Source organism: Martes martes, assembly GCF_963455335.1.
Source record: "Martes martes genome assembly, chromosome: 9".
Lineage (NCBI taxonomy): Eukaryota > Metazoa > Chordata > Mammalia > Carnivora > Mustelidae > Martes > Martes martes.
In genome coordinates this window covers 63,757,101-63,784,376 of record NC_137896.1, presented here as the reverse complement: position 1 = coordinate 63,784,376, position 27,276 = coordinate 63,757,101, and the positions used below count along the sequence as shown (strand labels likewise).

Genomic DNA, 27,276 nt, shown 5'->3' with positions numbered 1-27,276 from the left:
TTGTAGGAAGGCCAGCCTGGGAGGAGTGCTAGGAGAAAGGCATACTGAACCAAGGCCAGAGACTGCCCAGCTCTGAGAAAAACAATACACTGGTGCTTTCCGGTAGCCGCCGAGGTGGAAAGGAAGCTGCAGCAAAGCGGCACAGACACCACTGGGCCCTATGGCTGAGAAGGCCTCAGAGGAGAGAGGACTGTGGAACAGGGCTGCTCCCCAGGATGCCTCCGTGAGTGATGGGCAGTCACCTCAGTCATGGGGGGCGGGAGCGAATGGGACCTTTCTTTCCTCCCTCAGGAACTTTGTTTTAACTCCACCAGGACCACAAGCAGAGGGAGAACATGGCAGCAGGACTCTACTTCCTGGGCATCAAAGGGCTGAGGGGAAGGAATTCAGGGGACGGGGTGGGTAGGGGGCCTCCGAGGTCACTTCCTGCATGAAGACACACTCCTACAAGGAAATGATGTTCCTGTTTGTGACTTGGGCTGATGTAGCTTTTTCTGAATGAGACTCCAAAGCAGAAATGTTTTCACACATACCAGGGACCCTGCAGTGTCTCCATTTGTGTGTCTGTCAAGCTCAGAGTCTGATGCAGTGAACTGCTGAGATAGGATGGCAGGCAACTTTTATGGGAACATCAGAATTTATGCACAAAACATGGCTACAGCAAGCAAACATAAGACCCCAGGGAGAGCTAGAAGGGACAGAGAGCAGCCAGGGGGCCAAGAGGTTAGGGCACAAGTTCTCCACCCTTATCTTACATGAGAAATGTTTACTTGAGAAATGGCCTTTGGCTAAAATCAGGGTGTGGGTCGGATTTGAAGTAGGATGCTAAATTGGAAGACAGAAATAGAGCAGAGCCCACCCTCTATCTCCACCTTACCCCAGGCCAGCTTGCTGTCTTTGCCTGCCATGGGGAGGAGGGAAAGATGAGAAGGTCTGAGGACTCCACACCCAACAGGGAAGGCCACAGATTACCTAGTCTGGCCCTGAGTTGCTAGGACGTGACTTCTACCCAGCACATTCCTAGTTCACTCTGCAGCCATGACAAACAGCCACTTCTGATGGGGAAATACAGCCAGTCCTTGCCAAGAAATGACTCCTAGGAGCTGACACTGCAGTGTTCATGGCCTTAATAGGATATAAAGTCAGCGGTGGCTTTCGGGACACTTTCTGCTGAAAAGGTCTGACAATTCAGCCACCACGGCATGGAATGCAAACAACTGCCCAAATCCAACATCCAGGAATGCCTACTGTTTCCAGTTTCCTTTTCTCCAATCCTCTTACTCAAGGTTCCAAGTGACAATCTACCCCCAACATTTAAGGCATCTGGAACAACAGAATGAGGGCTACATTTCTTATGTCTAGATGTTTTAAAATTATCAATCAAGCTAAGCACTTGAAAATAGTTTCTATCTTCTTATCTTGACATACCTTCCTCACATCCTAAAAGACCAGGTGTAAATTCAGAAATTCTAGGAAATTTTAGAGCAGCAACTATAATGTGATGGCATAGGGGAGCCAGCTTCCAGCCCAAGCTACAGCCTGTTTCCCCTTCTCTGCCCAACCCTAGCTCCACTTGTGACTCACACATCCCTATGTGGTCATACCACCCTGCCTACCCACATTGCATTCACACTCCACAGACAACTGGCCCTCTGGCCTGGGGTACCTGGAGTGGCAAGTGTCCTTGGCCCACAGACTCCTCAGTCCCTGGGCAGAAGCATAGCCCAAGAGGGCCCAAGTCCTCAGGGCAAAGATGTGTGAGATCTGGTCTGACCATTTTAGTAAAGGCCCAGGCTCACCCTCTCAACCAGGAATAAACCCTGCATGTTTCTACCAGGCACGGAGTCCTCAGCGCCATCACTACTCAACGGCATGGATTCCTCAACTTAGAATAAGGAACTTGGGCTCTGTGCTCCCAGAGTTCCTTTCTAATCTATGCTTCTGATTCGGGAATTTGATCAGAAGTTAATACAAGGAGAAATTACAATGTAGCCCAGCAGGAGCCAAGCAGGTTACCTACAAATAAACCTGCTTTTGCTTTTTTTGGGTGTCACCTGTCAGAAATTCAAGTGATGTTCTGACAGTTATACTGATTAAGATGTCAGCTGAATAGATATTTAAGTATTTGAAAAATACAGAGGATTTGTCAAAACCTCAGGAAGAGTCTAACAAATCCTTCCTGGGGCCAAGGAAATATTTCAAAATGGAACAGAGGCTGTCCCCAACCCAGCAACGAATTCTTCCTCTGAAATTTGCCCTACCTGTGCAGCTCCAGGAAGGTAGTCCCTAGATGGCTGGTGCAGAGCTGAACCTGCCTGGAACGCAACACCTTTCTCAGCTGCCCTCAATCTCCCCCAGGAGAGATCTCCTTCTCCACCTTTGAGGTCACAGACCCTGGGCCCTCCTCCATCTCCACAGCCAGCTCCTGCCTTAGATGCACTGGCAACTAAGAGGCAAGGTGGGAGAAGTATTCTGGAGTTCTACTCGCTCTCTCACTTGGAAAACATATTTTGAAATGTTTCAGACACATCGGTATATAGAATAGTGAACTCTCATGTATGCACCACTAATTACCAAGAGCTCTGAGGCTCGCTCCCTTCACCTTTTCCTGTAACTTTCTCTCCTGCATTCTTCTCTGTTCCCCAGAGATGGCCCTTCTGCTAAATGAGGCATTCATCTTTCCCATTTTTTTCCTGTATAATTTAGGATCTTTATGGTAATAGTTCTAACATCAGACAAGATAAGTAGCTATGGTCTGTTGTTTCCATACTGCCGTGGAACTCTAGTGACTACTTACTCAGAGGCTGCTGCCATAGACTGTCGCCTGTACTGATTTCCTCCTTTCCCATGGGGCTGGAACATCCTTTCAGAGGACCTCTGACCTCCACTACTACAGCGAAGTCTGACAGAGACTTTTGGATGTTATTTTCACATGTCATAAGTCAGTTTGTTTTCACACAAAGCACAGGTAGGCACTGTATACACAGTGTAAATATACCCTGAATGGATGCTTGAGTCAGCTTGCCTCTACACCTGGGCTGTCATGCTGCATCCTAACCACCTGTCCCATTCACTAAAACCTAAGCTTTTTTGCATGGTGACAGATGGTGACTAGATATACTGTAGTGACCACTTTGCAGTGTACACAAATTTGGAATTGTTGTGTTGTATACCTGAATATAATGTTATATACCAATTTTACCTCAATTAAAAAAAAAAAAAACTAAGCTTCTCAGAAACCATCTTTGTCACATCCAAACCCAAGCCTGAAAACAGTGATATGGGCTCCCAGTAAGTACTGGATGCTTGCTTGATTGAAGGAACACATCAGTGTGAGAAGAGCAGCTCTGGGGGAAAAGATCAGAGTCAATGGGAACTTGTTAATAAATACACTTTTTCCTGCACTAAAAAAATGAAAGAAAAATGTTATGCATTTAAAAATAGAAAAACAGAAACCTTTCAGGACGCCTGGGTGGCTCAGTTGGCTCGAGTCGTGATTCCAGGGTCCTGGGATCGAGTCCTGCATCGGGTTCCTTGCTACACGGGGAGACTGCTTCTCCCTCTGCCTCTGCCTGCCACTCTGCCTGCCTGTGCTCTCTTTCTCTCTCACTCTAACAAATAAATAAATAAAATCTTAAAAAAAAATAAAAACTTTTCTAGGCAGGTTCTTCTTTTGGGGGACCTCAATGATTTAAATGATTGAACTGGTAAAATAAAAGGAATTCAGATCTGCTGATGGCTAATACCAAAGATATCAGCTGATACCATGAAACACTGATTTAACTGATTTACAAATACAGGATCACTCCAACAACAGCAAGATGATGATGACCATGACAATGATAGGGACTTCTGAAACCTCCCAACAGCATTCTGAACGGCTTTGTTGTGCAAAACTCCTCATTAGAATAAAATGCAACTTTTCCAAGGATGGTGTCTTCCAAATATTGAGCATTAGCTTTTTGATATCTATTTCCTCTCACATGTCAGGTACATGGAGTCTATTTGACATTAGGAGATAGTAAGCCAGACTGAGGGAAGAGAAATTTAAGGCCAACCCCCAGCTCAGGTGCCCCCAGAGCACAGAAGCTCAAAAAGCTCCCTCCAGTCCAGAGTCTGGGTGTTGTCCACCATAGGCTGCCTGGGTCCAGGCTCCACCAATCTGAGACTGAGTTTTCTGGAGCCAGGAGCTGGGCTGGAGAGAAGTCCCAAAGCTCCCTCTGCAGGGAAGGACAAATTCGCCCTCACGGATGCTCCTATTTTCTCATAGCCCTTGGGATCCACCTGCCCAAATGCATGTCTTCCCAATTCTTGATCTCAACCACACTAGCTGCTGCTCTCACCTCTTGGGTCTCCTCCCTGTTTTCTCTTAAGTGCTCAGCAGCTTTTGAAGGAACCCCTCACCTGTCATGTCTTCCAGCAGGGCCTCCAGGACAGCTTGTTCTCCTCCGAAAGTGACAACAGCCTATACTTCACCTACAGTGGCCAGTCCAACACCTTGGAGGTCCACGATCTCAGCTACCAGGTAGAAGCACACCTGAGGACAAGTGGGAGGAGTGGGCAGGGAAGGCCAAATGATCCTCCAAGTGAGAATCGAAGGGTGAGCCCACGCTGGCCATGTTAATGCCTCATATGTTGAGTGAATGTACAGGAGTGCCCTCAACTACACATAACGTAGCTGGAGGTTGATAGGCTAAGAGAATGAGAACTTTGTTAAAACATAAATTATGTGAGGGGCACCTGGGTGGCTCAGTGGGTTTAAAGCCAGGTTATTATTATTCTATTATTAAAGGCTCAGGTCATGATCTCAGCGTCCTGGGATCGAGCCCCCACATCGGGCTCTCTGCTCAGCAGGGAGCCTGCTTCCCCCCCTCTCTCTGCCTGCCTCTCTGCATATTTGTGATCTCTGTCTGTCAAATAAATAAATACAATCTTTTTTAAAAAAACAAATTATGTGAACCTATGGGGGAGAAAAAACCTCAAACTTTTTTAACTTCAGATTTTGGAATAATTTTAGACTTTTGGGAAAGTTATAAAAATAGTAAAGAAGGGCACCTGGGTGGTTCAGTGGGTTAAGCCTCTGCCTTCAGCTCAGGTCATGATCTCAGATCCTGGGATCGAGCCCCGCATCAGGCTTTCTGCTCAGCGGGGAGCCTGCTTCCCCCCGTTTCTCTGCCTGCCTCTCTGCCTACTTGTGATCTGTCAAATAAATAAATAAAATCTTTTTTAAAAAATAGTAAAGAGTTTCCACATACCCTTTGTCCAATTTTCCCTAATGTTAACACCTTGCATTACCCAGAAGAAAACAATCAAATCTAAGAAATTAACAATGCCATGACACCATTCTACAGACTTCAGGTTTCACCACTTTGTGTTTTATTATTATTTGTTTGCAAAATATACTGTCCCTTGAACTAATAAGACATCCAGAATGCAAGGACCGCTGGCCTTTCAGAGGCTTTCAGAGTACCTCTGGTCAGATTCAAGACTTCCATTTCCCAGACCCACCTGGGGGCAGACGCCAGTTAGTCCAAATGGAACATGCCGGGAGCTGCAATACTGAACCTCAGAGGCCCAACCCAGGCTTCCTGTAAGTGTATGTTAGAAGAAGCTAATGAGGCACACCATAACCTTTCTCTGCTCTGCCACTCGTTAGCTGTGTGAACTTGAAAGAGATTTACACAATGCCTTGTACATGGTAAACCCTTAATAAATCATTAATAAATTATTATCCTTAAGTGAAGACATCATTTTGCTTTATGTTGTATTTTCCTTTCTGTTCTGCTATTGTACTTGCTTCCCATGTCTCAACTTCAGACTTCGAAATAGTAGCTTCAGGTTCTCAGCACAGGGTCTCGGCAGGGGCTCCAAACCCATGCTTGATAGAACCTGGGCATGGGCCCCTCAACCTGTTGTGTGTCCTATATAGAGGCAAACAGAAGTTGCTGAAACCCTCTGACCACTCAGCTCTCTGAGGAACCTTCCAATGTTTCCCCACAGGTGGATATGGACTCCCAGGTGCCCTGGTTTAAGAAGCTGGCTCAGTTCAAGATGCCTTGGACACCTCACAAGGATTCTTGTGATCTGGGCATCCAAAACCTGAGCTTCAAAGTGAGAAGTGGACAGATGCTGGCCATCATAGGGAGCTCAGGTACCACTAAGGGCAAATAGTGAGGCAATGGGTTCTGTCTCTCCTGGAAAGCAGACCAGTCCCTCAGAAAGATGAACCCTTGCTGATGAGTAGAACAGCGGAGCAGAGTGGGTGAGAGTGGGTGAGAGCACCGGTTCTGGGTCAGACAAACCTGGATTCAAATCCCAGTTCCTCCATTTACTAGCTCTCAGGCAGTCACCATCATTATGAATCACAAATATGCCTCTTGAAGCAGTAGCCAGGGCCTGGTCCCTAGTTAACACCTATATTGAGACAAAGCAACAACCTTTCCAAGATCAGTCAGCTCCAGAATTCAATGTTCTTGTCAGGGGACTCCTCCACCACCAGGGACACTCACTCACTGTTGCCCTACGACCCGGTAGGCACAGCCCCTGCTGCAACTCCCACTTCTCAGAAAGGCCCTCCAAGTCTTAGTGTAGCCTTCAACCACTTGCAAAGATCCAGATTCTTGGAGTGCCTCAGAGTCACTTCCACAGGCTAAACTTAAAATTATACAATGCCAAAGGTGAATGGGGCCTTGGAGAACAAAGTTTACTCTCCCCAGTGTATTCTTTCTTTCTCCTTACCAGTTTGAAAGCCTCTTTAAAGGAGGGTTTTTAAATTATCAGTATTTTAAGTCATCAATATTTCTAGAGTATCCTCCTGTCTCCCCTCAACACATGCACACCTTCATTTGACAAACAGGCAGACTAAAGTCTAGAAAAAGTGAGTGATTCACCTAAGAACATATATTTAATGCAGAGTTGGAACTAGAACTTTGATCTTCTGATTCCCAGATCAAGGCGTTTCTATCTTACATGGTGTGAGAACATGTTATACCTTTTAATTAATCATTTGCAGAAGTAAAGATTACTGAACTTTTGAACATCTCCAAATTTTTAGTCTTCTGATAGGGAAATTCTATTTATTGTCTAACCAAAGATCAAATAAGATAATGTGTGTCAATGCACTTTGTGACTTAAACAACACCCACAGGTCAAGTCCTGCCCAGTTTTGGCCCTGTCTCTGCAATTCTGATCTGAACAAGAAAACAGGAGACACTACATAGGCCAATTTTATTTTTGTAATTCCTTGTAGTTTTTCTTGTTCTATCTGCTTTTTCCTTCATGAACTGAGAATCTGGGGAATATGTGGGCCCTGTGGAGGTACTTCCACTAAGCCTCAGAGTCATCACAATTAATACTCACTACACTTGCCCTGAGAGCTCTTGGCATCCCTTAGGAAAGTGAAGTTCAGAGAAATTGAGTAGTCTCCAGGATTTCTGACTCTAGGCTCAATGTTATTTAGCTTTAGGTTTACTTGACTGAAATTATTTAAGTGATTTCTTCTCAGGATTTATTTATTTATTTGAGAGAGAGGTTGAGGAGCGGGGCGGGGGGGAGGGAAGGAACCTCAAGTAAACTCCCCACTGAGTGCGAAACGTGCTGCCAAGGGGCTCAGTCCCAGGACCCTGAGAACATAACCTGAACCAAAAATCAATAGTTGGCTGCTTAACCAACTGAGCCACCCAGATCCCCCTAAATGATTTCTTAGAAAGATTTATCAATTATACATCCTGCAGCTCTTACTCCACTTAAGAAATTAAGAATGAAACGAAGAATGGATGAATGCTCAGCATAATTTATAATAAATAAAAACAGCCCCAGATACCTTGGCTGCTTCTGCAGAATCAGCAGTAGTAACAAAGGTGTTTTCCAATGAATGAATGTACTTAACTGGAGACTCCTGCTATTTTTTAAGGCTCTTTGAATGCCTTTGGTGTTGTCTCCTGGTCCGCAGGTCTCCCCAGTTTCACTAGGCAATCTCCATTGGAAAGGCCACTCATACCTCTCATAAAATGTTTATGAAATGTGGCCTTTGAACTCACTGATTGGGAATCCCATTTTACCTATAAATGTTGACAAAGTCCCCAGCTATCTCTGAGCCTGGATCTAATGTCTGAGGCTGAATAGGGAGCTGGACCAGAGCCCTCCACTCTGGTTTCTCTCCTGAATATTTTGCTCTACTTATGTTCTCAGGGACCTCGAATGAGGTATAACTTGGAGGTGGCATGCAAGTCCTTTTCTACTGTGAGAGCCTCTGATCAGTAAGCATAAGGATTACTGGGGAGGCTTCTTGAGTTTTGTTTTTTTGCACTGGAGGTATGGGGCTTCTTGCAAGAAGCATGTGTGTGTGGCAAGGAGAGGTGGTTACATTTGTGTATTAGCACTTCCCTGTTTGAAAACAAGTTGCAAAATTTGCTGAGGGGCACCTGGGTGGCTCAGTCAGTTGAGTGTCTGCCTTTGGTTTGGGTCATGGTCCCACGGTCCTGGGATGGAGCCCCGTGTCGGGGGTCCCTGCTCAGCTTGTGCTCTCTCTCTCAAAAAAATAAGTTGTTGTTTTTTTAATTGCTCTCTGAAAGAAATTGATAGTAAAGAAACCGAACCCTCACATGGGGGGAATGGGGCAGAGCCTCATCCCTAGCTGTCTGCAGTGTTCTCACAGCTACAGCCCAACTGGCATTCACAGCTTAAATGGCTGTCAAAGAGTCTCATCAAATGCTTCCGGAAACCTGATCCAATCAGACACTTCCCCAAATCAATAGCAATCGCTGTCACTCAGAGGGGGATGGTGTTAACTTAGGGCAACAGATCACTTTTTCTAGAGAGTAAAAAGTACCACAGATAAAAACAGGAGAAAGACAAATATAGAGAAATACACGTGTATACTGTGGCTTAGTTTTAAAATCACGTCCACATCTATTATTCCTCTATTTTTTTTCTCCTTATTTCCGAAAGTAAGTTTCAGTTTTGCATTTTTAAAAAACACCCTATTTGTGAGGTTAAGACCCATGTTGGGTTCCTCTCTCAGCTGGGAGTCTGCTTGAGATTCCCTCCCTCTCCCGCTGCCCTTCCCCCCACTCGTTCTCTCCCTCTAAAATAAATAAATATTTTTTAAAAACACCCTATTAATTCTCCAAAATTAGTCCTTCCCACAAAGCCAGCTTCTGAGCCAAATGTTGCTGGCACATTTACCACCCAAAAATGGCTAAGCTTCATGGGGCAATTAACACTAGTACTACTCGGTAAAGAAATGGGCTTATTAGAGGTGGAAAGAGGCATCTACTTCAGGTGCAGCCAGGACCAGGACTCCAGCCCTCTCCTGCCATGCAGCCCCTGGCTAACTGGCTTGAACCCCCAGCGTCCATGTGCCTCCAGCGCCTCTACGGTATCAAACTGGCTGCAGGTGAGAGGCGTGGAGCTCCAGGTGTTGGGACTGCCCCATCCGGGTCCAAGAGCTGTGCCACTTTCCCTAGGGGCTGGTCACTGCTGCAAGGACAGTGCAGTCAAGGGTGGCTGGAGAGTGTGTGGGCCGCTGTGGCTTCCAGGCTGGCCTCCACAGCTCTGCTCTCAGAATGTCTATGGTGGCTTCACAGGCTGTGGGAAAGCCTCTTTGCTGGACGTGATCACCGGGAGGGACTACGGCGGCAAAATTAAGTCAGGCCAAATCTGGATTAATGGGCAGCCCAGCACGCCTCAGCTGGTGAGGAAGCACGTGGCCCACGTGCGCCAGCACGACCAGCTGCTCCCTAACCTAACCGTCCGTGAGACCCTGGCTTTTGTTGCCCAGCTACGCCTGCCCAGAACCTTCTCCCAGGCTCAGCGCGACGAAAGGGTAACTACCTGACCCTGGTGACCCCAAGAAATCATGACATCCTTCCCCTCGCCCACCCTCCCTGCCTGCCTCAGCGGCCAGCCCCAGGTCGAGTCTGAGCCTCCCAGCTCACCATCCTTCCAACCGTACAGCCTTGCCCGCAGGCCACCTTAAAACCCCCACAACCCTCTGTAAGCCGCCCGGGCCCTGGCCAGTTCCCTTCACGGCACAGGGTAGAATGTGTGAGGAGCCTCTATCTACCTGTTTTCCTGTCTTCCGGGTGGGCAGGGAACCCAGCTGTTCTGTCCCCAGGGCGCGGCCACATTTCCAACATGGTGCCACGGCCTGCGCGTGGAATCCTCTCAGGACATGCGGAAAGAACGCGGGAACAAACACAGCGTGGGCCAGTGAAGGCTGGCGCGCAAACCCATTCGGAAGCGCAGGTGTTTGCGCTGGGGGACAACACCCGCGTGGCCCCGAGCCAGCGGCACCGCCGGGCGTCTAAAAGCCAGCCATCCTCCGCAGGTGGACGACGTGATCGCCGAGCTGCGCCTGCGCCAGTGCGCCAACACGCGTGTGGGCAACGCGTACATGAGGGGCGTGTCCGGCGGCGAGCGGCGCAGAGTCAGCATCGGGGTGCAGCTGCTGTGGAATCCAGGTGAGGGCGCGAGGTGGGGCCGCGGCGCCCGCCGGGCTAGGGCCCGGCCAGCCGGAGTCCCGCTGGCTCACAAGGCCCCTCTCTCCACTGGGAAGGAATCCTCATCCTGGATGAGCCCACCTCCGGGCTCGACAGCTTCACGGCCCACAACCTGGTGAAAACCCTGTCCCGGCTGGCCAAAGGCAACCGGTTGGTGCTCGTCTCCCTCCACCAGCCTCGGTCGGACATCTTCAGGCTGTTTGATTTGGTCCTCCTGATGACGTCCGGCAGCACCATCTACTTGGGGGCAGCCCAGCACATGGTGCAGTACTTCACAGCCATCGGCCACCCCTGTCCTCGCTACAGCAACCCTGCCGACTTCTACGGTGAGTTGCCGGGCAGCGTCCCCGCCCACCGAGCCCTGCCCGGGGCCTGGTGGAGAGATTCGGGAGGGAAGCTCAGAGGCTTCAGGGGAGCAGGGCCTAGGACGGGGGCGGGCACAGCGGGCTATAGAACGTGTGTCCCTTTGCCAAGTATCAAATGCTAGAAACAAAAGGCCTGAATAAGGCAGATTTCTCCTGCGCACGATGGATAAGAAGCCTAGGAGAATTCCAGTGGCTGGAGGACATAGAATCCAGGAGGGTTTGGACCAGTTTCTAGAATTGTGGTCTTTATTCAGACTCTGTAGGGAAACTTAGGATACCCAAGGTCAGGAGGCCACCGGGAAATCTTAAAGCCGTGCCTGGTGCCCTCACAGAGGCAGAGAGCCTGAAGGCACTGGGGGGGGGGGGGGGGCGGTGCTGTGTGGCGGCCAAGGCACAGGAGCTCAGAGCCATTTGGAGGTCTTGGTCAGTGAATCTCTAGGTAGGAAAATTGTTGTGTCAACCCAGAGAGGCATTTCTGCTTGGGGTTCTGAGCTCTCAGCATAGGGTAAGCCAATTCCTTCATTCCTGGGGAGGCAGTTGTCTTTATAGGTGCCTGACCTGAAAGCAGATGCCTGGATCCTGAATGCTGAGGAGTGTCATGGCTGCTGGCCAGGCCACACAGCTTCACCAGCGCCAGGGGAGGTGGGAGCTGTGGCTTGTCTAATTTGTCACCTGGAGCCCCAGGCTTCCTCCCAAGATACCCCGGTGTGGCAAGGGTGTCACATGACAACAGGGACCATGTCCTTAAGAGGAGACACTGGGCCCAAAGGCACCAAGCTCCAGAGGGTGTCCCTTGGACTCTCACAGCCCTGCCAGGGTCATCTCCGTCCTTACAGATGAGAGGATCAAAGCCTGAAAAGTTAAACCCCTTGCAGAGAACTTGTAAGGCACAAAATTGGGACTCATAGCCAGTGTATCTGGCCCCCTTCCCTAACTCCTGGCCCTGGGCCCACATCCCACTCCCAACATCCAACATCCATCCCTCCCCCAGGAGGACAGGCCACTCTCTCCAGCCTGCCAGCCCATGTGCACTCACACTGTGTGAACTTACAGGGCACCTGTCATCCCGGCCAAAGGGAGCAATGTGCAGTAACCCCAGAGAAGGGTTACTAGAAACCAAATGTCCACAACAGACCTGAAAAAATCTTTTTCTTTATACTGTTATCATTTGGGGAGGAGAGGTTCTTGCCTACCACCTACCAATCTGGGGTACAGGGCCTGGTAGTACCCAGAGAGTCTGGTGTTCCGAGCTACAGGCCTACACACTAAGGAGATACATTGTTTTACAAGACTCCTCCTAGACATTATCCTGCCTTGGGACATGTCATGAAAATGGCAGGAAGGAAGAGACAGAGGTTAAGAGGGGGAATAGTGGGAGGTGAGCCACACTCCGGGCTGGAATAAAGCTGGGCTCAGGAGGGCCCTGGTTATGATTGGGTGGTGTGCCTTTCTGACATTGCAGGAGCCCCATGAGAGTAGAGCTGTGGCTGGGGCTCCCAGATGCTCCCCAGAAATAGTACGGAGGTGGGTGCTGAGCAGCCTGGAGAGCAGCGACAGCTCTACTTAAAGTTGTCCAGACTTGGACACCCTCCGGCCAAAACACTCTTCCCTTTTAGACAGCTTGCTGATGGAGCCAAATTACTAATTTACAGTGAGAATTAGAACTTCCTGCTGCCCAAAGTGCCCAGCTGTCTTGTGGCCAGCCCACCTTCTCCCCATGGGCAGGCACACCAGGGAGGCTGAGTCCTCATCTCAAGCTTCTTAAATGGCTGAAGTTGGAGCCAGGACATAATTGTGCTGTGACCTTTGGCTCCAAAGGTTCAGTGCTTTCCATTCTGTTCTAGGGATGTCTCCATAATGAGCCTGGGTGTTGGGATGGGGGCCAGGGCCCACAGGGCCTCTGGTGTTACCCTTCCCCTGCAGCAGGCTTTCCCCTGAATTGGATGTGGCCAGGCCCAGCAGGGTGTGAGGCAAGCCCTGGGTGCCTCTTTGCTTCTCTCTGCTCTGCTCATCACTTCATGGTCCACTCTCAGAGGGTGGAGAGCATGTCCTGGAGCCCCCAAGGGCTGACCAGCATTGTGAACTGGCCTTGCGTCAAGCTCCTCACCTGTGAACAGGTACAGAGACCCGGCCACCCATGGCCCTGCATCCTCTCCTTACAGTGGACTTGACTAGCATCAACAGGCAAAGCAGAGAGCAGGAAGTGGCCACCAGAGAGAAGGCTCAGTCCCTTGCAGCCTTGTTTCGAGAAAAAGTTCGTGGCTTTGATGACTTTCTGTGGAGAGCGGAGGCAAGGGACCTGGGTGAGGGCACTTGCCCAGAGAGGTAAGGCAAGCCAGGGTGGCTCTGGGTGGAGAGCTCCTTGTAGAAGGCAGCCACGCCCTCACCCCATGACACACTCTGCTTCTTGACAGCCGGGCCCTCCCCCAGGACACCGACCAGCCCCCAACTCCCATTGAGCTGCCTGGCCCTATGCAGCAGTTCACCATGCTGATCCGGTAATTATCTGCCATTTCACTCCACTATCACCAACCCTGTCCCACAAGCCCTTTCTATCTAAAGTGAATTTGGAGGAGAAAGCAACAGGTAGAATCATTTTTAAAAACCACTATCACCAAGACCACCACTAACACTCTTTGCAACTTTTATTCTTTAAGCAAAATTAGAATGTCCTTACTGGCCAGATGACTGGAGAAATTACGTAGGATTGTGGTGAAAAATTCAGACAATACAGGAGAAACTCAAGTGGAAAGGAAAGGTTACTGTCACATCAGCCCTCAGAAAAAACTAGACCCACGTGTTTGGTGTGATTCTTTCCAGATACTCCCGTGCACACAGCATTTTAGTACATAAATGTGATCATACTTTGCATACTGTTCTATAACCATTTTTTTGTTTTTGGCCTCATATAGAATAGGTATCTACCTTTCATCTGACTAGGTCTTCTTCAGCATTCCAATCTAGCCATAATTCGCTTCCCTGCTAAGGACATAGTGATGGTCCGATTTTTTTTTTTAGGTTTTTGCTATGACAAGTAGTGCTGTGACACCAATCCTTGTACATATGTCTTTACACACCTGATTGGTTATTTCCATAGGATAACGTCTTTAAGTAAAATTGCACAGTTGATACGTTGATAGTAAATTGATAGTTGATAAAGTAAATTATTGTGTACCTAGTGTGAGACAGATGCTTTCACCAATGATCTCATCTGAGTCTCACAGTCCTTGTGAGGGGGTAGTGCTATTCCCATTCTACAGATGAGAAAAGAGAGACTTACAGAGATTAAATGACGTTGCCAGTGTGACAGAGCTGGTATATGTTGTTCCCTTGGCACCTCTTTTGTCTTCTAAGTCGTCAGATTTTCAACGACTTCCGAGACCTGCCAACTCTCCTCATCCATGGAGCAGAGGCCTGCCTGATGTCCCTGGTCATCGGGTTCCTCTATTACGGCCACGGGGCCATCAAGCTCTCCTTCATGGACACAGCTGCCCTCTTGTTCATGATCGGAGCTCTCATCCCTTTCAACGTGGTCCTGGATGTCATTGCCAAATGTGAGTGTCGCTTGCTCTCTTGTGACCCACACCTGAAAGAGCCAGAAGACACGGCATTGGTCATTCCTCTGAGCTGGTCCAAAGCCAGCCTATATTCCTCCAAACTCCTGGGGAGAATGGGTTTGCTGAACAGTTTCACCATGATTGCAAAACAAAAGGTGATGATTGTTTTTAACATTTGCACATTAATATTAGTATGCAAATGAAAGCAGATTATCCAGGAGTCTTAGGCATTCTTATTATAGCAGGAATTACACTTGACAGCAATGCACAAGTCACAGAATTACAAACATCTAAATTAGGATGGTTTAACTCTGCCTGCTTTTTAAAAATAGAAGACATTTAGTCAATGTGACTATTTATAATTGTACTAAGAGAGATTCAAAAACAGAAACACTGAAAATTAATGTCACTTTCATTCTCCTTTTTAGGTCACTCAGAGAGGGCAATGCTTTACTATGAACTGGAAGATGGTCTCTACACTCCTGGTCCATATTTCTTTACTAAGGTGACTGGTCAGGGCTGAGAGCAAGTGACCAGGTTGGGGGCAGGGTCAGAGAAAGCGACACTGCATTGTACAAAAGTTCCAGAGAAGTATTTTGCTGAACTAGAGGGTCGTGCCTCATCTGTGGTTAAAGATGTCACATTTGATAGGGGACTTTCAGAGGCATGCTGTTTTTAAAACATTTACCAGAAGACCAGTACTGTGGACTAGGAATGACACTTTTCTGGTCAGCAGAAACCTTAGGGAAAAAAAAGGCGTGGGGGAGGGAGGAAGGAAGGAGAAAAAGAGAGAAAGAAAGAAAGAGTGGGAAACAACCAGCATACTTCACCTCTCTGATTTCACAACATCTCCAGGAAGCAGACTGGCTGTTACTATACTTATTTCCAGGAAGTGGAGGCTCAGAGAGGTTATGCAGTTGTCTCAAAGCCCCATAGCTGTTAGGTCTGGGCAGGCAGGGTGGGGACTTGAAACAGACCAGATGCCTGACTGCCATTGTCACCAGGCCACATGGCCTCCCTGGGGGAAACTGCTCTGATGGCAAACAACTGTCCCAGATGGCAAACATGGCATCTGCAGAGGGAAACCAGCAGAGAGCTCACATTTCAGGGTCCCACACCTGCACCCACCAGCCCTCCTGCTACTGCCTGATGGTTAGCGGGAGGGGAGGTTGGCATCATTGAGGGTTATTATCTTTAAACATTTAAAAACAATGACAGTGAAGGCATCAGCTGCACACCCTCGCAAGGGCTACTCTTTGCAGATCCTAGGGGAGCTTCCAGAACATTGCGTCTACATCATCATTTATGCGATGCCCACCTACTGGCTGGCCAACCTGCACCCGAGCCTTGAGCCCTTTCTGCTGCACTTCCTGCTTGTGTGGCTGGTGGTCTTCTGCTGCAGGATCATGGCGCTGGGTGCCGCCGCCCTGCTCCCCACATTCCATACATCCTCCTTCTTCGGCAACGCTCTCTACAACTCCTTCTACCTCACTGGGGGCTTCATGATAAGCTTGGACAATCTTTGGACAGGTAAGGCCTGCTCCCCTCCCCTGCTCAAGCTTTTTGAGGCCTTCTGGGTCTGGATGAAGCCTGCTTTCACCTGGGGATGAGAACTCACCATTTAGAGCCAAGTTAAGTCTGGTTTTTCTGGGAGCCAACTGTCCTGCTTGTCAAAGAACGACTCCATGAGAGGGTGCAGATGGCACCTTCTATCCCCCAGCTGACACCTGGAGGTCACCCTTGATTCTCTCTCACTCTCCGCATTCTCTAGTGAGCCAGATCAGTTCTGCCTCTCACATCTTTCTGAAATGTCCCCTTGCCTGATCCCCCAGGCTGGCCTTATTGTTGGGTCTCAGACCACCGCAGTGGTCCCTGTGACCCTGGTCCTTCTGTGTCCCTCTCAACCCTCGCCCATGCAGAGGGCACTTTGTAAGGTTCAAATCCATGTCACTGCTCTTTTCAGGGCCCCTGGGGGGCTAGCTCCGTGTTGCCCCCACCTTGCTCTTCTGAAGTTCCCAGCACACTTCATGCACTCACATCTGAGCGTGTGTGGCTCTCCTCTGTAGGGCACTGTCTGCCCCCGCCCACATCTCCTTGGCTGCTCTCTTCTCCAGACCAGCCAGGCTGGGCTTGTTCCTTCCTCTCGCTCCTGGCTCGGTGATACTCCCATGGCGTCAGGGCATGGACTCAAGATTCTCAGTTCTGCCTCCATGAAGCTGAGCCCATGCTGGGACACCTCATAAATGACTCTTTGAAATTGTTACTGATCCAACATGTGGGGACCCACCCTCAGCTGCGTGGCCCCCTCCACCCCACCCCATGTCCCAAGCTGTCACTCTGGCCCTTTGGGCCTCTCCCTGCCCTCCTGCCAACTCAGGGACCTTGCTTTCCTTGGGGCAGAGCCGCCAGAGCCCTGTGTTCATGAGTTCTTCCCAGGGAGCACGTGGCCAGCCTGTGTGAGTAACATGGCTCTCACTGTCTTCAGTGCCTGCTTGGATTTCCAAAGTTTCCTTTCTCCGCTGGTGTTTCGAAGGCCTGATGCAGATTCAGTTCAAAGGGCACACTTACCACGTGGGGGTTGGCAACTTCACCATCCCTATCCCAGGAGACCTAGTAAGTAGCTACGGCCTTTGAAAAATAGATAACACCCGTCGGAATGTTTTCACAGGGAGCTCACTGATGTCTGTGTCCCCAGATCCTCAGTTCCATGGGCCTGAACTCGCACCCGCTCTACACCATCTACCTCATCCTCATTGGCATCGGTGGTGGCTTCATGATCCTGTACTACGTGGCCCTAAGGTTCATCAAACAGAAATCAGATCAAGACTGGTGATTCATGTCCCGGCTTCTGCCTGATGGTGGGGACTAGAGAAGACCCTTCAGCTGCACTCCTTGCCTTCCTCCCAAGGAGCCCAATGGGGCACCAGGAGGACCACACAGCAAGCTCAGCTACACTGGCCCTCAGCATTGCAGTGGCACAGGTCGGCCACAGGATGGCAGTAGAATAAAGACAGTAGAAAGGGATTGCAGATCACTGGCCAGAGCTTGCAATGCCTGGGAAAGTGAAAACTGAACCTGGGGACACCTACAGTGTTGCTAATTTATTTCCTTTTCATATGTATTTATATACGCAACTCAGTGCAGGATGGGAGCAAGTTAGGTATGAATGGAATAGGCTATGCAAGAACTCCTGGATCCAGAGGAAACAATATTGCCTAGCGAAATGTTTGACCTCATCTTCTGGGCCCCCCGAACTCTATTATGTCACTCTCAGTACAGAAAATGACCCGAAACATACCAGTGAGATGCCATCCTTTCTTTTGGTGTGTCATGGTTCCAAAAGCCAAACAGAACAATTAAAAATTTATTGAACATCTACTGTATACCAGGTATAGCTCAAAACGCTTTATTTATGTGGATCACAGTATACAATTATCAACCCTTTGAGGTGAGTGGTATCCCATTTCATAGATGAGGAAACAGGTAAAAATTCAGTTTGCTAATAAGTAAGGTTACATTGGTACTATGTGGTGGAATCACATGTGGGGGTCGGAAAGCTTTGGAAGCCTTAGGAGTTGGAGGGCAAAAGGTAAGTCCTGAGCCAGTGCACGGCTTAGAATTCTAGGAAGCCTCCAGAAGATGAAGATGGTTGTTGAGGCTGTGCCAGCTCAGCCAGGCCTCCTAGACTTGCATCCCACTGGCCCTGACTGGGCCTTGAACCTTTCACAGTGGCCAGGGTATGGGTTAGATCACACCCAATTGCGTGCTTCATTGCCTGAGCGCTGAGGACCATCCGACCCAAAACTGGTACACGGAGGAGAGCCATTTGCTCCCAGAGGAAACCCCAGAGTCTGGGGCCAAAAAAGGAGGAAGGTAAGTATTTGGGGGGCAAACAGTAAATAATCACCCCAGGTTCCCTAAACTCTTACTGTTACTGCCCCAGACAGGCAGCATGGGCCTTACCTGGGAGCTGGCTAGACAGGCAGAATCTCACACTCCACCCAGACCAGCTGAATCTGAGTCTGCATTTTTAAAAGATCCGCAGGTGATCTGTGTACCTGAGTTTGAGAAGCAGTACTCCAGCACACTGCCCTTTTACAGTGCACCAGCAAACTCAGGATACTTACACTGTGACCTTACACCATGGCGTATTACAACAGTGTTACTTTGCCACTATCCAAGGGGCAGGCCCAGTTCAAGATTCACTGATTGTTCTGGTGAGGTCCTTCACAGCAAAAGGAGCAAGCAGATCGGGTTGGCAGTTCTCTTTGGTCTGCTTCAGTTTAGAACAGTCCTCAGCTTTCCTTGACTTTCGTGACCTTGATATTGAAGAGTTTGCAGGATAGCTCTCAACTTGAGTTTGGTGTATATATATATATTTTTTAAGATTTTATTTCTTTATTTGACACAGAGAGAGAGACATCACAAGTAGGCAGAGAGGCAGGCAGAGGGAGAGGGGAAAGCAGGCTTCCTACCAAGCAGAGAGCCCGACTCAGGGCTCGATCCTAGGACCCTGAGACCATGACCTGAGCTGAAGGAAGAGGCTTAACCCACTGAGCCATCCAGGCGCCCCAAGTTTGGTGTATTTTCATGATGAAATTCAGATCATGAATTTAATGGGCTATCACAGGGATTTCCTTTGGCAGAGATGTCACAGAAGTGACATGCCCTTCTCACTGTATCCTATTGCCAGTGAAGATTGCAGTGAAGACATACACTTGGATCACTTGAACACGGGGGTGTCTGCCAGGCTTCTTCCCAGCCAAGTCCCTTCTTTGGTAATTCATAAGCATTTTGTAGGTAGGTGCTTTGAAACTATCTAAGGTATCTGTTGCTCATTATGCTTTCCATTTATCCATTTTTCAATTTCTATGAATATAAACTTGTAGTTTCCTGTTATATACAATGGCTTATGATCCCATAGTATCATCATTAATTTTTATGTTCAGACCATCCTTGATTTGGCCCTGGAAGCCCATTCAAGCACGCTTCTACATCCTTCTGATCTGTCCCCATCATTGTGTGAACACTTCCTTTCACAAGAAAGTGTTTCAGGCTTGCTTTTCCACCATCAGTCCTTAGACCCAGTGCTTAGAAAGCAGAAATCTCCCTAAAAAATCTTGGTTCCCTTGAGTGGTAAATGGTATCTAGAAGCCAAAATCTGAGTGGTAAGTCCGCCCATTGCTACTGGGGCATCACAGCCCCCAGACCCTTTGAGGTGGCAAAGTTAGGAATGCATACATGTGTACACAGGTCTGTATATGTGTGTGTGTGTGTACGTGAGCATAAACATATACACACCTACCTGTACATTAATACATCCAGTTCCTAAATTCTAGTACACCAGAGTTGATTATATTCTTCTTTTCTGTGTTTATAACTCCCCTTTCCAATTGCAAGAAACCTGGATTCTACTGGCCTTCATATTTTCATTCATTTGGTTAGTCCTCTATATGTAACCAATCTCCCATCCACACAGCATTTTTTTCGGTGCTCACCGAAAAAATCTCCTCACCCTGCTGGGGCTGTATCTCCCCCATCAACTGTCCCCTAGTCCACACAGATGCCGTCCTCATCCTAGTCCAGCCCACCCCGGTTCCTCATCGCATACCCATTCTGTGGTCACCTAAAGGCTTTAGGCCTGAAGGGAGAAGGGAGAAGGAGGAAGAGAACATGGGGCATTTTCATTAACTCTCGAGTGATTCCAAAGTTCATGAGGGCGATAGCCCTCCATCATCTACCACTCAGTTTACAAGGGGCCTTAATAATTCAGTGGGCTCTGGTGCGCAGAGCTCTGGGGGAAAGGGGCAAAGTGCCAGTGCCGGAGAATGGGAGAAACTCCAGCAGCTGCCATTTCCTTTTTTGCTAGAGGATCCTGCTTTTCCGCCCTGGTTGTCCTCCCTGGAGCTTTAACAAATACCCACTGTGGACCCACCCCCTGAGATTCTGATTTCACCGGTTTGTTTCTGAAACAAACAGACAAAAAACAAAACAAAACAAAACAAAACCGCTCCTCCCCACAGCATGCAGGTGGTCTCCTCAGCCCCTCCCTGCCCTGGAAGGGGGAGAGGCCTGCCTGTGAATAATTTTCAGAAACAGGGGTTGCAAACTCTTCCCGTTAAGGGTCAGATGGTTGCAAGCTTTGAGGGTCACTCAACTCTGTTGCAGTGTGAAAGCCACCACAGACAATTCAACAGTACACATGGCGCGCTGCGTCCCAGTGAGACAGTGTTTACGAAAGCAGGCAGCGCACTGGATTTGTTCCAAGGCTGTAAGGCTTTGCAGTCCCTTGACCAGAAGGCAAAGGTTTTTAAATTTGCATTTTAAGACCTTCAATTTCAAATTATGTTATTTACAGGAAATTTTTAATTAAACAGAAAGTAATGACCTGTGTTGACTCAAATATTATTTTTTCTTTTTCTTTTTCTTTTTCTTACGTAGGCACCACACTTAGTGGGGAGCTCAACACAGGGCTTGAACTCATAACCCTGAGATCAAGACCTGAGCAGAGACGAAGAGTCGGATGCTTAACTGACAGAGCCACCCAGGTGCCCAACTCAGTATTTCATTTTTTCCTGCTCTTGTTCTATAAAAATGATTTAAGACCTAATCTTGCCCTGGGTCAAGCGGGTCTCATCAGTCAGGTTCACAAAGAGAGATCTTGCACTTTTATTTCTCCCATAGGACCTCTTGTTTCGATTCCAGATTAAACAGCCAGCAGTAGGGATATTTAAATGGACGCCAAATCCAGGTGCTAAGCACAGACCTGGTAGACGAGACTCAAGTGTCAGTCACTTACCAGAGGCCCCTTCCCTCAGCCCAGCACCGGGCCTGGAGCGCCGATCAGACTCTTGAGAGAGCGAACAAGGGACTGACTGGGAAGCCGACAGTGAGGAAGCCTCTCCCTGGCTGACCTGTTCTTTGGAAAATACAGCCGTTGCTTTTGCCTGAAAGTAGACACCCCTATTTTCATAGACAACTAGAGCATTCAAATCTCGAGTCATCCATCATTTTTGATAGTAGGATTGCTTCTTCCTTCCAAGTGGCTGGGGACAGAGGAATATCCTGGTTGCTCTCACACCGAGACCCCTCTGGCAGGGGAGGCGGCAGGCTGTTTTCTGCCAGCAGCTGGGAACAGCAGCACATGGGCTGTGAGCAGCTAACAATTAAAACAGTAATATCTGAAGCAAGGGGTTGAGATTTTTTTAACACACACCAACTCAGAGGCCGGATAACACTTCTCAGCTTCCCACGTTCAGTGCCCGTGTTTACTGTCTTTCTGTGAAGTTGGAGCTATTTCTTGTTTCCCCAAACTGCGAAAAAGCTCCACTGCCCTGTTACAAGTGAACCTCTTTATTTTTGTTGATCCCACTCTTGCACCGAAGTGGCTTCCGTTACACATTTAAAAGCCCTCCTCCTTCTGGCAGTAAACTCGAACGTGTTTTCACATGGGAACATGGGTTTTAAAGGACTTCTTGGGCCTCAGCTCCCACTCTCCTAGCTCTGAGCTTCAAAGTGACATTTTTGATCTCTTCGGAAGACAAGTGTGTGTGAGGAAACTCTCCAATGCATGCATACAAGTAATCTCCGCTCAGGTCTTGATCTCAGGGTTATGAGTTCAATGGCCTGTGTTGGGCTCCACACTAAGTGTGGTGCCTAAGTTTAAAAAAATTTTTTTTTGAGTCAACATAGGTCATTACTTTCTGCTTGAATCTCAGAAAGCACAGGACTTGCAAAGCAGGACAGGAGCTGGGCTCATTGTTCATTCGAGGATGCTTACTGGATGCCAACCAGTTCTGTTCTAATTGGCGTAGAGCTAACGGCCTAGGAGAGGATACGACATAAGCAAGTAAATAATTTAGAGAGTTTTCAGCATGTGCATGCCTGGGGCAGGGTTGGTGAAGATACTACTTTCAAGAGATCTCTGTAAGCACGGATCCCGAAGGCCAGCCATTATCCAAACAAATGTTCAGGGCCACGAAGTATGAAGTCGCTTAAATGTTTTTGCTCTGCCTGAACTGGATTTTGTTTCTTTTCTTCTGATGTTTCTTTTCTTTGTGCAAAAAAGAAAAAGATAAGTGCTTATTTTGAATTTGCAAATGCAGCCATTTCCTTCATTTGTACTAAGGCTGCATAATGTGGGCTTTGTAAAGTCCGCAGGTCTGAAAGCAGAATACATTCCTAATAGAAACAGCAAAGTGATAAATTACCATGATTGTGTACCCCCTGCAGCTATTAGCTCGACCATACTTCAGGAATGTTGCTTTCACTTTACAGAAACTCTACAAATATTGGTTTGTCAGAAAGACAAATATTAAATGGGAAAATTGTGCTCAAACACAGGAGAAAACATATGCAGAGTACACACATTGCAGACTTGGGGAATAAATTGTACAGGGAAGAACAATTTGCAATATAAAGCTTGCTTAATAATTTACTGGAATTCACAAACTTAGCATTTATGCCAGGCACTGGATATTTGACTAAATGGAAGAAAACCTTACAATGTAAGGCTGTCCGGACTGGAAACATTTGTTTTAATGTGAAAGCTTGCTTTTCTAGAGAAATACCCAAACAGTTCAGAGGTTCTAATTTGACTTTTAACTGGATTTTTAACTGAATTTAAAATTTAACTGGATTGTTTTGGGGAAGTTAGAGTCCTAGCCATGTGATAAATCACTGTTGATTCTGATCACTGTGGGGAAATTAACTGCTGTTAAGCCTGGATGTTTCTCAACTCGAATGTGAGGGAAGAGGGGTGCCTGATGCACAGTAGCGGGTGCCCATGGTTAGCCCCGCAGAACTCACAAACCTGACAACAGCACACGGGGGCCCTGCGGCCAGGACTGTGCAAGGTCTGGGCTTACAGACGTGACACAAAGAACCAGGCCCTGGGGAGTTCACCAGCTGTGGGGTACCTGCTCTTTTAAGTGGCTGTGGGAGTCCTGGAGAGACAAGAGGCTAGGTGGGGAGACGGGACAAGAAGCTGCAGAGAGCAGCATCCCCCCCCATGCTGGCCACCACAATCTCACCCCCACTCCCCAGGAAGGAACAAGAGGATAAGCAAGGGGGAATGGGGAGTATGCCAGGAACAGCTCTGTGCTGCTGTCGAATGCTCCTTCTGACACTTAATACAGATAAAACCCCTTTCATTTTCAGTGTCCATTTACCATATATCCTCCTCTACTAATTAATTCTCGCCAACTTTGTACCTCAGGGATCTCAAATTAAGTATCTGCTTGTCCTTGTAACAGAGAAGCTGTGATCCTGTCAGTTCTCTACACACAAACTACACCACTTAGCAAAGAAATTCTGGCCGCAAGAGAGGCTACCACACAATTTTTAACTTAAAATTTTTACACTAAAGTCCTTGCAATGATAAAAGTGATTACGCAAAAATTTGATAAGACTAAAAATGAAGGGACACCTGGGTGGCTCAGTGGGTTAAAGCCTCTGCCTTCGGCTCAGGTCATGATCCCGGGGTCCTGGGATCGAGCCCCACATCGGGCTCTCTGCTCGGCAGGGAACCTGCTTCCTCCTCTCTCTCTGCCTGCCTCTCTGCCTACTTGCGATCTCTACCTGTCAAATAAATAAATAAAATCTTTTTTAAAAAAAAGAAAAAAAAATGAAGACGCTTACAGGTTTTTGGAGTATAATTTATTCAAAGCATTTCACATTAAAATTATATTAGGTTCAAACACATGAACATACAATCACATGTAAAATATGATACTTTCCAAAAGTTTACAATGACATTTACTTTTTTAAGAGCTGTTTGCTTATAATTTTAGTCTAAAACATATTATTGAGTGCTATAATTGTGTTTGTTCTCTGTTTCTATTTGTTTCAATTTGGCTATCAGATATTTAGAAAGCATTTCTTAGCCCACACAGAATATACAATTACATTGTAAATATTTAAATTCAAAAGGGGAAGCCAGTCATGCCATTCAGAATGCTAGATGAGGGGTTTGTACTTAATTTCCTCTGCACTACACCTTGCATTTTACCAGCATCAATACAGAAGGCTGGCTTAGAGTCACTTCATGCGAATAAGACTGTACTGTCTCTGGAGGAGACAAAATGGGGAAGTCCAGGGTATACCCCAAGGTTACACCTCCTCTGAGAGACCTCTTTCAATGAACATCAATAAAATGTTGCTCCACTAACTGAGGGTTGGCATAACTGCAAAAAATAAGGCCTGCTTCAGTGGAATCACCAATGGGAGTGAGGCTCATGGCCAACCAGACAATAGAGGTACATACACAATAGCTCCAGTTTCTGCCCCTGGGGAGCAAACAAAGGAGAGCTTCATTAAGTCCTCTAGGCTGGGACTTGGCACTGGCCAAGGCCTCTGAACCCTTAGGTCTAACTACACATAAAAGAGATAAAGGAAAGCATGGCCAATCCCACCATGACGTTTACTTCTTGGCTTTGCTCCATCAACCCCTCCCTTTCATGCCACCTGCAGGCTCTAGATGAAGGACTGGTGGGTGCCCAACTCAGGTCAGCAGCACAACCAGCACGAGGCCAGCTTACTTCCCGCAAGGCAAGGTCTCCCCTCATGGGAACAGTGGGAACCACTGATTTCAAATGGATAAGGAAAACACCAAAATGAGGATAAACCTCAAATAAAACATTTTCAACATTTTGGATAATTAATTAACCTAATCCTCAACTAGGTCACTGTTACATATTAAGGTACTTTTGTAATGGCAAAGTGTTTCACAAACCAGCCTGAATTCTTTTATAGTAACAACAGATAATATAGATATTAATAGGCATGAAAGCCAATTTGGGGATAGCTTTGATAAAACTGAATACAAACCACAATTTCCTTCATATATAAAATCACACATTCAAAGGATAAGTATTAAGTAACAAGAGCCTGGTGTAGGGTGTACTTGTGCCGACAAACCTGAAACTGAGATAAGAGGAAATGCACTGCTCTCTGCTTCAGGATCAACATCACAGCCAGGACTCAGTCCTAGAGATGTCTGTGAACAGAGCCTCTTAGAAGCCTCCGTGGGAGAAGAGAAAGCACGGCGGGGAGCATCCAGGCATTGGAAAACAGCACCCTGACCAAGGGCAAGCGACAGTCTCTGTGTTTCTGTTTCTCACCGGAAAACGAGTGCTAGGTGTGATGACTTACAATATGCCTGCCAGTGCCAGCAATTTACAAAACTGGAATATTATGCAGGGTTTCACACATGAAGAGAATTCCTATCACAGAACAGTAAAGCCTTAGAAAGCTCACTGAGCATCATTTTGTCTAGGTCCACAATTTTCAGATAAATAATATTAACAAGAAAGTCTTAAATAAAGGAATAACATTTTTATGAAAATAATGAACAAAACAGAACAGGGGACCTGGAGAGTCACTGGGAGAAGAACCCTGAAAACTTACAGCTTCAAACATCAGAAGCTGTGAAAAAAAATGTAGATTTATGCAGTTAAGTGAAACCCCAAAAACTCTAGTGACTAACTGCACACAGCTCTTGTTAATAAAGTGTTGGACATATATACATTATGAATAAAAAAAATACACAAAGGAACTTTTCATTTATTTATTCTGTCCTCTCAAATGTATTTAAAAAATAGCATTTTTAAAATCACAAATACGCACAAAATAAAGTAGTGCCTGCTTGCTTCACAAGGGGTTTTCCCTTGATTCCTTCAACTGCTTTGCATAAAATTCAAAGCTTTCCTGTTAAGGAGACAAAAAGGGAGGGAAGTTACACGTATAGTTACCAGCGAGAACTCATGGGACAAAACTCGAAAGTCATATAAAACAAAACGAAGCCCTCAAATGTCATGAAGTGCTGTAAACTGATAGCAAAGACCGCCAGGCCCGTGGCAACTGCTCTCCCCTCAAGCCTCAGCACTCCTTTCTGTTCATGAAGCACTAGTTGAAGGGCCGCAAGTCCAGAGTGAAAACTTTACCAAGGGCCTCTGCTGTGTGTGCGCATGTGCAGGCAGGCCTTTACGCCTGGCTACGGGAGGCTCGAATAAACGTGAACTGACTCGCAGCTTAATGACACAATAAAAACGAATTTTGCATGAATGATTTCTCTTATTAAAATAGAACAAAACAAAACAAAATTTCCTGGGCAACTGATTAAAAATGGGCAGAGGATCTGAAGAGACATTTTTCCCTGGAAGACATCCAGATGGCAAAGAGATACATGAAAAGATGCTCAACACCACTCCTTACCACAGAAATGCAAATCAAAACCACAGTGAGGTAGGTAGCACCTCATACCTATCAGAATGGCTAGGATACAAAAGATAAGAAATAACAAGTGCTGGCAAGGATGTGGAGAAAAGGGAACCCTCCTGCACTGTTGGTGGGAATGTGAAGTGCAGCCACTGTGGAAACAGTATGGAGGTTCCTCAAAAAACTAAAAAATGGGAAGAGCACATGATCCAGCAAGTCCACTAATGGGTATCCACCAAAAGAAACCAAAAACACCAAATTGAAATTAAAACACTTATTTAACAACATCCCCCCCCCCCAATGTTTACTGCAGTATTATTTACAGTAGCCAAGACATGGAAACAATTTAAGTGTACATCAATGGATGAATGGATAAAGAAAACATATGATACACCCAAAGAATATTATTCAGCCATAAAAAACCTAAAATCTTGCCACCTGCAACAACATGGATAGTCCTTGAGGACTTTAAGCAAAATGGAATAATCACAAAAAAAGGACAAATATCATATATCTCACTTATGTGGAATCTAAACAAAACAAAAATCAAAAATCAAATAAACAAAAAGCCCCAAGCTCACAGGTGGTAGAGAATAGACTGGGGGTTGCCTCAGGTGGGGCAAAAGGGATGGAGGG

General features: G+C 47.1%; 2 protein-coding genes across 6 annotated transcripts in view; one reads left to right on the top strand and one right to left on the bottom strand.

The window, feature by feature from the left end:
- Window positions 1-44: 44 nt before the first annotated feature.
- ABCG8 (ATP binding cassette subfamily G member 8) lies at window positions 45-17,815 on the top strand. Of its 4 annotated transcripts, none has more exons than XM_080813489.1 (13): window positions 45-223; window positions 4,424-4,525; window positions 6,001-6,151; window positions 9,588-9,826; window positions 10,331-10,463; window positions 10,559-10,828; window positions 13,030-13,192; window positions 13,282-13,365; window positions 14,222-14,421; window positions 14,853-14,929; window positions 15,687-15,954; window positions 16,910-17,037; window positions 17,120-17,815. In XM_080813489.1, exons 1-13 carry the CDS (start codon window positions 161-163, stop codon window positions 17,255-17,257), a joined length of 2,016 nt encoding a protein of 671 aa, XP_080669615.1. In that variant the 5' UTR covers window positions 45-160; the 3' UTR covers window positions 17,258-17,815. The 4 variants fall into 4 exon arrangements, with proteins under 4 accessions (XP_080669615.1, XP_080669614.1, XP_080669616.1 ...); XM_080813488.1 differs by having other exon boundaries at window positions 4,421-4,525; XM_080813490.1 differs by lacking the exon at window positions 4,424-4,525.
- An 8,160-nt stretch (window positions 17,816-25,975) lies between these two features.
- Window positions 25,976-27,276, bottom strand: part of LRPPRC (leucine rich pentatricopeptide repeat containing) — a 102,633-nt gene continuing 101,332 nt past the window's right edge. For both annotated transcript variants that reach the window (XM_080812994.1, XM_080812995.1), the window contains one exon: window positions 25,976-26,130. In XM_080812994.1, the coding sequence (XP_080669120.1) occupies window positions 26,074-26,130 (57 nt within the window). In that variant the 3' untranslated portion in view covers window positions 25,976-26,073. The remainder of the gene's footprint in view (window positions 26,131-27,276) is intronic.

Bases quoted from the DNA above. Each gene is read 5' to 3' on its own strand.
- ABCG8 (XM_080813488.1), top strand. From the start codon at position 161: ATGGCTGAGAAGGCCTCAGAGGAGAGAGGACTGTGGAACAGGGCTGCT. The intron at 14,422-14,852 runs GTGAGTGTCGCT...TCTCCTTTTTAG, and splicing joins CCTGGATGTCATTGCCAAAT to GTCACTCAGAGAGGGCAATG. The intron at 14,930-15,686 runs GTGACTGGTCAG...TACTCTTTGCAG, and splicing joins GTCCATATTTCTTTACTAAG to ATCCTAGGGGAGCTTCCAGA.